This window comes from Eretmochelys imbricata, chromosome 11, assembly GCF_965152235.1.
Source record: "Eretmochelys imbricata isolate rEreImb1 chromosome 11, rEreImb1.hap1, whole genome shotgun sequence".
Taxonomy (NCBI): domain Eukaryota; kingdom Metazoa; phylum Chordata; order Testudines; family Cheloniidae; genus Eretmochelys; species Eretmochelys imbricata.
Window position 1 is genome coordinate 42,269,490 of NC_135582.1, and position 12,769 is coordinate 42,282,258.

The 12,769-nt window shown below is 38.9% G+C and overlaps 1 protein-coding gene across 1 annotated transcript in view; it reads right to left on the minus strand.

Moving 5' to 3' along the window:
* Positions 1–12,769, minus strand: part of CIRSR (corepressor of RBPJ and splicing regulator) — a 44,245-nt gene that overhangs the window by 2,823 nt on the left and 28,653 nt on the right. Inside the window, exons 8-9 of the mRNA XM_077829509.1 lie at positions 2,060–2,166; positions 438–523 (exon numbers count right to left, since the gene is read on the minus strand). Coding sequence (XP_077685635.1) covers positions 438–523; positions 2,060–2,166 — 193 coding nt within the window. The remainder of the gene's footprint in view (positions 1–437; positions 524–2,059; positions 2,167–12,769) is intronic.

Here is a 12,769-nt window from a genome sequence, read left to right on the forward strand (position 1 = left end):
GCTGATACACAGAAGAAAGGTTAAGTTTAGCTCCCTTAGGAACAAAGGAAGTACGTCAAGCTTTGCCAAGTGCAAAATCAATAAGGAAAGAAATGTAATTTTCAATCTTGGAAGAGAGCATGGTAAACAATGGAGTGTAAAATATTTTAAAATAGCAATTGACATTGTCCTCTGTGAGCTGATGCATATACAAAGTTAGTGTGTGTGTCACAGCATTAAAAGTTAAATATGAAGTGAAAATAAAGCCATTAAAACTGCATTACAATTGGATTACAAAATGATGAATAAGCATGCTGCATAATACGAAGTGTGGTAGTCAAGTGTAGATTAATTTAAATTGATTTTTTTTCAGTAGATGGAAAACTGTAGTTAAAAGCTATTGGCTATATATTGCTAAACTCATAGGAATAAGTGCCATGCAACTGCGATAAAATTACCTCAGAAGTTTCTGTTTTTGTTTAGTTGACAGCGATTTTAAAAATTCAACTTCTGGGTCATCTTCTCCTTCACTTGCAACAAATTCCTATAAAGAGAAAAAGTAATAAGATACCATATCCTTAAATAAAAATAAGGTGGCATTTCAAATTAATGATTCCTGTATTAAAATATTATGAACATTAAAAGGTGTGTGAGAATTTGATTTTATGTATATGAACACACACACATACACCCCCTAATAGCAACCTTGAGAAGATAAGCAGTTAGCTTGCTACAAAGAGGGAATCTATATTGGGTTTAAAAGGAGTTGGGTGTCAGAGTACAGGAACCATATAGCACCATAATGTGAACACTATAATGTTTCCACAGGCTAAGTCATTTAGGGAAAGCTTTCCTGAGTTCTGTCTAGTGTAAGAGATGGAAGCATTGGTTGGTGGATGGGAAACTGCAAGTCCCACTGAACCACAAAGAAATTTAGGCAAATCACTTAACCTTTTTCTACATGAGCTTACTCACTGAAAAATGGGTGTTATACCCATCCACCTCACAAGTGTGCCATAATGCTTAAATTATTGTCTGTAAAGTGCTATACAAATACAATATGTTGCAACTGTATTTTCTACCCACAACAACAACACAGTACTAAAAATCAGGTCAGATTTAAATTTAGGAATTCTTAAGACCCCCTTCCTTTCAAATTACATGCATCTGGAATACCCAATTTCTTACTCTTCACATTTTTAATTTTAACTCATGAGCAACAACAGGGCAGAAACTAGGACATAAGTTCTCCATATGCGACTTTTCTAAAAAACCGGTGAGAACTTTGCAACACATTTAACACTAATCTCATAAACTAGATTGTCTCCTGAGTACATAATTTCCTGTAAAGGCAAAGAGTGCTGCTTATGTGCATAAAAAGGAACATAAGCAGTTGTCTGTTTACTCAGGCTTTTTAGGAAGGGTTGCAAGGTACGGTCCAGTCCCTGATTTGCAAGTCATCCCGCCCCCCCGTACTTGGTTGCCTGGTAGTTCAGTTATCTTGCTATATGAGTGAGGTGGCTTTATGGTGGGCTTGCTATTTTGGATAGTGTATATAAATTATGCATTTCACATTTTTGTTAAGGCACCTACAAGTCTGAAATAGGCACTATGTGAAAGTCTAAAGAAGTACAATTACATATTTAAAGTCTTGTAAATAAAAATTATATAATAAAAATAAATTAACATAAAAAGCTTTAAATAGAGAGAGTTATTTTTTGCATGCTTTCCTCTGGTTTCATCCAAAGCCAGTTCAGGGGTAAGCCTGCAGGCAGCACGTATCACATCAGATGTATGTTGCAGGAGCGCAAATCATCCCTTCTGGGACATATTCAGTTTCTAGTCATCCAGAGGAGACATTTAATTTATTAAACTGTGGCCTTAAAAAAATCATTTCAGATTTGTCACTTTGGCTAAAACTAAGCAGCAAAACACAATACATTTCAAGGTATTTTCCACTGCTAGATCTATCCAGCTTTCCTATGGATATGCATATTGGAAAAAATGTTAAGTCGCAATTCACAAGCAATCACATTTAGATTTACAGACATTTTCAGCTTACTGATAAAAAGATCATTACCTGTGATGGATCATTTGCGGTCAAGTTTCTCCCCAGTACATTTTGTTTCAGTGCAAACCCACTGTTTCTCATCTCCGCTATTAGCTCTGAGGGGTGCATTGATGGCCCTGTTCACAAAAATCACAGTTTGAATGCATCATTTATATCTCTACCTTTTTTGGACTCCACAGTAGGAATTCAGTTGAAATTTTGTTAAGTAAAATCACAGCTAAATCAACTCAATAATCTTCTGCTGAGCAAATAATCAGATATGATTTTTTAAAACAGCAGTCTGGAGATTCAGAATAGAAAATAATTGCATTTTTCTTTAAGTGCAAGGGGATTCTCTTCTTATGTAACTTTGTCATGTTGAAAACAATATATTTAGGTATTGTCTGGTTGTATGCTTTTGACTGTAGTACAAAAAAATATAGGAAGCCTAGAACAGACACATTAACTTAAAGACTTTTTAATACTTCCTCTCTCCAAAAGCAATAAGAAACCACACTTTTAAGAGAATATTATAGCATTTTTCATAACCATACAATACACATTTTAAAACTTCCCCGTACATTTTTATTATTTTGTAATTGGACTTCTCTGAAATGATTTTTAAAGAACGAATTATATACCAAAGACTGTTTTTCTTCTAAAATATAATTGAGACCAGAGGTACATAATATGCATGTACTGATCATCTTGTTTACATTTTCTTTCAGTTTTGTTTTTTTGTTTTAAATACTGACTGAGGAGAGGCGGGAAACATCAACATGAGTTCTAACTCCTCAACATTTCTGTGCATGCTTGTCACTGTACAGATCAGAGCCATGGTGAGTATGCAATACCAAAAAGGCTATGTACATCTGCAAACAAAACATGTAACTATTGTCTGTGAAAGAGCTGTTATGATTTATTAGGTAAAAGATAGATTAATCATACTGATATAAACCATTCACCAGAAATTCAACATACGTAGCATCTCAGTATGCCATCAAACCTTAAAGAAACTTACTAATATTGTAATATATTTTAATTACACAACCTGTAATGCCACATTAACAATTGGATGCAAAGGGGAAAGATTTTACTCTTCGATTTTGTCTGAAACGGTGTCTATGCTGGATACCTTTTGACTGGCATTTTCAGAGAGATGTAATAACTGAAATGGCAGACATACTCTGCAGCATAATTAGGTGCCAGAGAGATAAACAGGCCAGCAGATAATGACCTCAGAGCCAGCCCTAGGAAGGGTAGGTGTGAACAGACCAGAGAGAGCATAATCTGGTCAAGATTCGGAAGGGATTTATAGGTCAAGAGCAGCATCTTGAGTCTGATTCTGAATGTGACAGGCAGAGAGAGTGTAACCGAGTCAGAACTGCTGCTGTAACCTTGCTCTGCTTATCCATATCTGCTCCTGATGCATAATCTTGGTACCTGCTTACACTAGATGGAAACCTAGCAACAGAATTTGGTACCAGCTGAAGTTTTAATGATGCATACAGGGAAACAAACAAAAAGGGCATTACAATAGCCTAAACAGGGCAAAACAATGACCTCAGAATGGGTGAGAGAAAGGCACACACACTAGCGCAACAGACATGAAAAGGCAGATGGCAGATTTCACCATAGCAGAGAAATCAAAATGTTTAATCAGACCAAAGCCCAGAAGGACACTTCTAAGCTAGCAAACATGAAATGTGGCTATGGAAGAGATACACCAACTGACAGAATAAAATAGTAATTCTAGAACTCCTGCCCTCTTCAGAATCTCACAGCATTTTACACACATTAAATTAATTAAAACAAGTTATCCCCAGTCAGCAGATAGGAGAAACTGAGGCACAGCAAATATAGGTAACTTGTCCAAATTTTCCCCAAGCGGGGGGAGGGAGAGAGAATAAATGCATGCGCTTATTTGTTTTTTATTATATAAAGAAGTCTGAAAGATTCTTAAGATTTTTTCCTTGTTTTCCTTCTTTTGCTGTAAAAATATCAGCAATTTCAAATCTTTGTCTTTCCTATTTTTGCTGGAGAACTAATGAGCTAGAGTGGGAGCTCTCTGAGCCCTCCATTCATGGGCTACATAGGGTATTCAGCCTTTTGCAAAGAGATCTCTTCTCCCAATTGCTCACCTGGTATTTGAAGTTAAATAGGTGTTAAGGGAAAATAGAAAAAAGGCAAAAAAAAAAATCCAGTTTTGAACAATCTGACTAAATCACTGTATTTCTCTTGGTACTTGTGATATCATGATTTTGTTAGTTACCTAGCCATCCATAAAGCAGCCTGCTATAGCTCTGTTTTTGTTGGCTCAGCTGCTGTAAAGTGGCCAAAGAACTGGTTTATCTGACCCCACCAAGGAATATTCTCTTAAGGGGCTTTTCTGGCAGCACTGACCTGGTGGCATGATGCCTGTGGCACAGGGGCACGTCAGACATGGGGGGCAGGGGAATGTGGCTGAGCTCAAAGCACTCCAACTATTCTCTAGACTGGCAGAATGGCCCATAGGAGGTTGTTCAAAATTGCCATTAATCAGAGCAGTCTTTGGGGGGTAGCTGTCTTAGGCTACAGGTATGCTCAGGATCTGAGAGGTGCAACAGAGAATTACAGCCCCCTTTCCCTCTCATCTCCTTGATCTCTTCGCTTAGGCTGTACCTTCTAAGAGGTACTCCTGAGGGACCTCTGCACCACTGAACATGTGCAGAATTCATGTCTGGTGCAAAAAAAAATTTTCAAGCAAAATATACATTCTGCCCAAGAAGTGCTGAAGTTCTCCCTTTCACCCACCACAGGCCGCTGTGGCCCCAGAACAGCCAGCAGCCAGCTGCATTTATCACAGCACCCTGCTCGCAGAGCCAGCTTAGGACAGACAGAGTGGGGCACACAGGGCTGCTGGGGTTCAGAAGGGCTAGTGGCGGGGAAACAAATGGGGAGTGCACTCATGAGCTAGTGGGGTGACAGCATTGAGCCAGGGGCTGAATGGGAGGGGTGCTGAAGGGCCACATGGGGGTGGGTGGGGTGCAGGGACATGGGCAGATGTGCCTGACTGAATGGGAGAGGCTCGGGATGTGGGGAGGCTCACCAACTACCTTATAATTCCTCCCTTCCCCTGCAAAAAATCCTGTTCCATACTTCTCCCACCCACACCCAGCAACCCTCCAGGTTCACTCCCACAATCCTTCCCTCTCCCTCAGGTCCTCCATTACCCCCAACTCCCACAAGCCTTTGCACTGCTTCTGAGGAGTGCAGGAAATATGTTTCTGTATTGTAGTTCAAATGAATTACTCAAAGTTCTGTATTAATATGCCTAGTAAGGAATCTATTTGTCAAAAAAACATTACTTGCACCTTTTTTTTACTTTACTTGCACTGTGACAGACATACTTGCTGACCGGTATTTTGAAATAAATTACCAAAATAATTGAAACTGGTGTGATTATATTGTGTTATTTTGACAAAATAGACAGAATTTTATAGAGTTTTTCAAATTTTGTCTGCAGAATTTTGAATTTTTTGGTGCAGAATTCCCCAAGGAGTAAAGAGGTACAGTTCAGAACTGGGGCCAGAGTCTTCCAGGATTAAACTTGTTTAGTTTTAAAAGATCTCTCTGGCCTTCTTTGCATATAATAATTTTAAAAAAATTACACTGTTTTCTTCTTTTGTCTAGTTGGCAGCCGGTATCAAGTGGAGTGCCCCAAGGGTCGGTCCTGGGGCTGGTTTTGTTCAATATCTTCATAAATGATCTGGAGGATGGTGTGGATTGAACCCTCAGCAAGTTTGCAGATGACACTAAACTGGGAGGAGAGGTAGATACGCTGGAGGGTTAGGGATAGGATACAGAGGGACCTAGACAAATTGGAGGATTGGGCCAAAAGAAATCTGATGAGGCTCAACAAGGACAAGTGCAGAGTCCTGCACTTAAGACGGAAGAATCCAATGCACCGCTACAGACTAGGGACTGAATGGCTCGGCAGCAGTTCTGCAGAAAAGGACCTAGGGGTTACAGTGGACGAGAAGCTGGATATGAGTCAACAATGTGCCCTTGTTGCCAAGAAGGCCAATGGCATTTTGGGATATATAAGTAGGGGCATTGCCAGCAGATCAAGGGACGTGATCGTCCCCCTCTATTCGACACTGGTGAGGCCACATCTGGAGTACTGTGTCCAGTTTTGGGCCCCACACTACAAAAAGGATGTGGAAAAATTGGAAAGAGTCCAGCGGAGGGCAACAAAAATGATTAGGGGACTGAAACACATGAGTTATGAGGAGAGGCTGAGGGAACTGGGGATGTTTAGTCTACGGAAGAGAAGAATGAGGGGGGATTTGATAGCTGTTTTCAACTACCTGAAAGGGGGTTCCAAAGAGGATGGCTCTAGACTGTTCTCAGTTGTAGCAGATGACAGAACAAGGAGTAATGGTCTCAAGTTGCAGTGGGGGAGATTTAGATTGGATATTAGGAAAAACTTTTTCACTAGGAGGGTGGTGAAACACTGGAATGCGTTACCTAGGGAGGTGGTGGAATCTCCTTCCTTAGAAGTTTTTAAGGTCAGGCTTGACAAAGCCCTGGCTGGGATGATTTAATTGAGGATCGGTCCTGCTTTGAGCAGGGGGTTGGACTAGATGACCTCCTGAGGTCCCTTCCACCCCTGATATTCTATGATTCTTCTTTGCATAAAAAGCTTATGGGAATATATCCTTATGCTGATTTTTGTACAAAGCTCCAATTGACTTTGGTTGGAATTTAAGGCCAGAGTTGTTACTTGAGTGACTGCTCAGAATCAGATAAACCCAAAAGTGTATTTAAACATCTCTGTTCTCTAAAAGCATAAGAAAACTAACTGTATTCAGCAAGTTATTAACTTTGCTGGGAAAAATAAGAACCCGTGGAAGGTAAACCTGAAAAGAAAATGAATTAGACTAGTATGAGATTCTACTTTTTTAAAATAAACTATGGAGCCATGCTCATAGCTCCACCAATCTGTAATATTTTAGATTGGAACCAGGTTCTACTATAATTATTAGCGCTTAAAGGAGGTAAGCAACATTAGGTCTATAGGTATGTTACACTGAAGTTATATCAAAGGTGCCTACAGCATATGGAAAGGTTCCCTTTTTTTAGTCTGTGTAAATTGAAACATATAAAATAAACATGATCCTTATTTTGCGATTCTACATAATTCTGGTTAGTGAAACTAGCTTAACCTGAAATTGACAGGTTTGCTCTGAAGACAAAGGAGAATTTTCTGCAAACTTTGAAGAAAACTGGTCAAACTAGTTATAAGTCTGTAAAAATTATTCATTTGGAATTTTGACAAGTGTAACTGTGTTCTAGATTCCATTAGCTCAGAAATGTCTGGTTAGTACCCCTTGAAATTTCCCATATATTTAAATCTACTGCAAACTTCTGCTCAGGTTACATTTGAAGAAACTGCTCTGAAATTACAAAAACATCACTAATGATGGTTATATTTCTGATGAAAGGTTATGGCATGTGTATGACAGATAGAGTGAAACAGGATGCGGGATATTATGACCCTGGATGGAAATGCAGAACTATTTTGCTGATTTAGCTTGTAGATAGATGAGGTAAATTTCATTAGAATCAACTAAGGAAGAAAAAAAAGCTGAGATTCTTTAAAATGATAGAGCTAAGAGGAGGACACGAAATCTTGTAGGGGGAAGCCCTAGGGATAAAACAGTGAAAAGAAGTTTGAGTGAGGGTTAATGGAAAACTGTAAATAGACTCCTGCCTTGAAGTTTTCTTATACATATTACATTTCTAAAGCTGCAAAATAAAAGCACACCCCAGGAACAGGAGTAAATTCTCAACAAGCCCCTGCTGTGCAAGTGTACTGTGTTGTGGGGGGGACAGTGCAGGAACCTCACCTATTCACAGTATGTTACCTAATAATGGCTGGTTGCAGTGTGTGTAAGAATCCTCGCTGTAGTTGCCAGATAATGGAGAGATTTTTCTGTCTTAAAAAGGTAGAGGCCTATGATTTTTGGATCTGTAGACTTGGTTCTAGTTCAGGTGTTGGTGGTGTATTTATTTAGTAATTGTAGCTGTGAGAACCAAAGACTAATTAAGTGGAGCTTGTCAGGCTTTTGGGTTGACTGGCAGGTATCCAGCCAGGTCCTCAAAGATTCTGGACACAGGTTGCTAACTGAAAGAAATGTGATTCAGCATCAGTTTTATAAATTTTATTAAAACACAAAAATAAAATGTAACCAAAACTAAACTATAATGAATAATATTAAATGAACTAGGATATATGTTTGCACAGTGCCAAGCACAATGGAGTCCTGGTCCATAACTAGGGTTCCTGGGAGCTACAGTAATACATAAAAAAATAAAGCAATACAACTATCAAATCAATATCAAAATTAACAAACTGGCCTCAATATTGGACTGCAGTTAAATCATCCATCCTTACAAATTCTAAGACAGAGTCCGAGAAGGTGGCTGTTTGGTTATAAATCCCAACTAAAGAATCTAACCAATGTCTATCAGGTTTATAATTTGAGTGGTTAAGAAGCTTAATACTGAAAGCAAATTGTTCTCTAGTGTCTGGAACAGTCAGAGACAATTAAAAAGCTTCCTCCTTAGATTTTAAATTTCTGTGAGCTGGCTCACCCTTTCTGCCCTTCTCCCCTCTACTCCTGCCTGGAGATATTAGAATACACTCTTGATAAGGAAAAGTTTGAAACTACCAGAAGTTACAGGTGACAATCTCAAGTCTCAGGATTTTTAAAACATCAACCACACTCTAATGAGTAATTTAATGAGACAAAAGTTAGGGCTGTTGCCAGACACCTTCCCCAGGTGGACTTTATGGGCTATCTGACTCTCTGAAAAGGAGCCGAATCTACAGTTAAGTAGCCAAGCAGTGATATTTTGCTAGCACAGTGCTTCTCGCTAGCAGACCTTCTTTGAGTGCAGGGAGACTGATCAAAGGCCAGAGTGGCCTCTTTGTTGGTGCTTGTGACTTCATCTCATCAAAGTTACTGGCCTTATAGGATCTGCGACGTCACTCTTATTCCTCAAGTAGCTTGTTGATCTGAAAGACTAGGGGTGTCAGCTTTACCCTTGATTCTTATGGTTGGCAAGCTTTGCTCACTCCTCCTTGCAACATCTTCCCCCAAGGACTTTGGACAAGTCCAGTGTAAAAGCTATTTTGGAGCCCTGCAACTTGATCCAATTACATTTGAATTTGGCCATCCTTAGTGATAATCAACTTGGAAAAGTTTCACTTAAATCAGCAATTTAAAATATATTTGATGTTTGCAAACCAGAGACTGACATCAGCAACTCCTCAAACTATATCAAAAATCTGGATACAAATGACCACTTTGGAGGAAGTTGGCATGGAAGTTGGGTGAAAAGGTCCTGTGTGTCACCAGTTTATGGAAAGTTAGACATAAAAATCCTATAAAAAGAGCTGATTGCTAAGACCCTTTTTCAATAATCACTCAATGTTCATCTATCAGCAAAATTGAAAATAACATCAAACAATGATCTGTTTCATCATTGCCATTTTTTATTCTTCTTAAAACAAAGCAATTACAGTACGTAAACTATTATTGAAATGGGCAAACAGCTTGTTGTCTGGAATCTACATCTTAACAGAGATAAGTTACATAAAAACTTTTGAAGACACCCATTTAAGAAATAAAAATTGTAAATTTCTATAAAGGTCTGTATCGCCATAAAAGCGATTGTCTTCATATAGCAAGCAGGTCATTGCAGAATGGTACCAGACTTTTTTCCTCTATATGATGACAATTGGCTAAACAGTTCACCTTAATGCATAATTAAAATTACATTATGGAGTCACACAGAAGAGGCTCCACAGTTTAAGATGCATCCAGAGATCCAACACAAGACCCTTATTTTCATGGTCCTAATAGCTAGAAATAGTTTCTCCTTGCACAGTTAAGTCTCCTGTGATGTGTCAGAGTGACCCTCCCATGGAAAGGGCGAGGTAAAGGGTTACTGAGTGCAGGGGAACCTAGGTTGTGAGCATGTCCTCAGATGGGGTCCAAAGCTACATTGACCCCGATAGCTCTGCTTTGCTCTCTGCCCCCTCCAGCCTACCTTAGAATACCTCCATGGTTGCTCAGCCTGCCTAACTGGTGAGTCATGGAGGCAGGCCAGCAGCAGCAAAGAATGGAAATAGCTGGGGGAACTTGACAGTTCTATCAGCTTTTCTTTGTAGGGCTCAAGCAGCCGGTTATGGCAAATAAGAGAAATAACTCAAACATTTTAAAATAAAACATACAGTGTGGCCTACATCTGAGCTGTCATGTGAATGTGTGAAGTTTGGGGCAACTGCGATAAAGCTAGTGCAGCGTGAAAACATTTCAGGTGAAATTTCAAAATGGGCTTATTTCTGAAATGTTTCTTCTACTAAAGTTACTATTTGAGAAAAAAAATACAGACAATTCAGTTGGCCCAGAAAAAGAGTATTAAATGTGGAAACTGAAATCATTTAATAAAGTGTGAAATGAGAGATTTTAGTCCCAATTAATTCAGTTAAATTGATCTCAATTAAATATCAGGAGAAATCTGAATGTTCTGTTGTTATGGTTGCACTCAGATTGTACTTCAATCTGATGATCTCTATTAAACAACAAAGGTAAAAAAAAATCCTGTATTTCACTTGCTACAGGTCTAAATTACAAGTTCTCTCATTCCCCATTGAGGCCTCTCCCCTTCCATACATAAGAAGACTGGAAGTTACGTCTGAAACTATTTCCTTTTAGGTCTTGTCCACACTATGGCTGAAGTCACAGAGCCAACAATTGTATTTAGTACATAGTAATTGCTATCATGGTTTCCACTAACAAATGTGGGCAAGGATTTCTTTTTTATTAGAATAATGCTGGCTAAAGTGTAGGCCTACATTTAAGTGGTCTAAAACATAGTTTTCAAATTCTCCCCAATGGTGGTGGAAAATTAAATAAAATATAGTGGTTGCTAGAATAGTCCAAACTGTAGCATGGACAAAATCAATCTTCTGGTCACTAGTGACTACCAAAACAGCACTTTGTTATTTCTCCTATCTGCTCCTGATGCATTGTCTTGATAATACCTGCTTAGTTTACTGACAAAAGCCTTCATTTCTGCCAGCACTGCAGAAGACCAAGCTGAGTTGTTCTGCTACATGCAATCAATTAAGTTACCAACTAAGTTTTGATTCTAGACTACCTATTGAAAGTGTTGAGGTAAGAGGCAGTGAAAGCATAACTCATTCCCATCAGAGGCAGGGGCAGAATACAGTAACTGATTTTCAGACATCATGTTATGCTTGCATAGTAGTGGCATTTACTGAATCTTGTTTTGATTCAGAACAGACAATTTGATAGGGAAGTCACTGATCATAGGCTAACAGGTGTCATTTTTACAGTCACTTTTCTAACATTAGCCACATTTTAGTGCACCCTAGTTGTTTGCATATAATGCAGGTTTTACCAAAGCACAGATTGTTTAGATTAGACCATGAAATTCAGATCCAAACCCTTCCTCAAGTTTGGGAGTGGAAGTTGTACAGATCCAGAGTGCCGAACTAGAAACAGACTAGTGTGGCAATGCTGACTTCACACAGGTGAAGGGAGCTGGAATGGGGGTTCTGGTTTGGGACAGTTTCTAATTTAAATGTGTGTTCTTTTTACTCTAAAAGGAACAACCCTAAGATCCATCATTATAGAGCCTCCACAGATATATGCTGATGGATCTACGAGATGTTATCGTTTGAATAATGCATTATTTTTGGAATAATGTTTGGCAAAAAGCAAACTGTCTACTCTCTCCTATCCAAAGAGGACCTGAGATTACATGCTACTGTAATATTTCCAAAATTGTATTTTTCAGATGGAATAAACCTATAGCACTGTTCTACTTTGCTTCCTATGCAGCAGTGATTCTAAGAACATGCTCTTATATTTCACCGAGGGAAACTGATAACTATCATCAATCAAGCTTTAGACCTGGTCCCTCCAGCAACTTCTAAAGAAAAGACAAGGGATTTACTGGATTACCTATTCAATGTAAACTCTGCAACCTATGTTTACAAACCAGACAATCCTACTGGTCAAAAACTACATAGCAAAGCGTAGGAGTCCCTGGACTGGATTGCAATGGGAAGAAGTATTTAGTTGTGCAGGTCACCAGGATGAGCTGATCAAATTATTTTCAGATCTGAAGTCACAAAGTCTTGCTGTTCTGGGTGACTTAATTGACTAAAAGAAAAGGAGTACTTGTGGCTCCTTAGAGACTAACAAATTTATTTGAGCATAAACTTTCATGAGCTACAGCTCACTTCTTCAGATGCAACTGTATCTCACGAAAGCTTATGCTCAAATAAATTTGTTAGACTCTAAGGTGCCACAAGTACTCCTTTTCTTTTTGCAGATACAGACTAACACGGCTGCTACTCTGAAACCTTAATCGACTATGAAGACAAGCTCTTCTAGATTGACTCAAGAGCTCTTAACAACCAAGGGCTGTCTCTTTGGTGGGCTTTCACTAAATATACCTAGTTGGCCCCACAGTGGATTTATTTTGGAGTTTGAATTAGAGATCCAGAACACTGCTTCCTATGGTTGGCGGTCAGGGCTCACAGTTTGAGGTGGAAGACCTGTTTAATTGGTCTGTCCTTGGAGATGAAAGAAAATTAGCTAGATTTTAAAATTCTTGGAGGAAGTATACTATAAAAACCAATGAATTATTCTACCC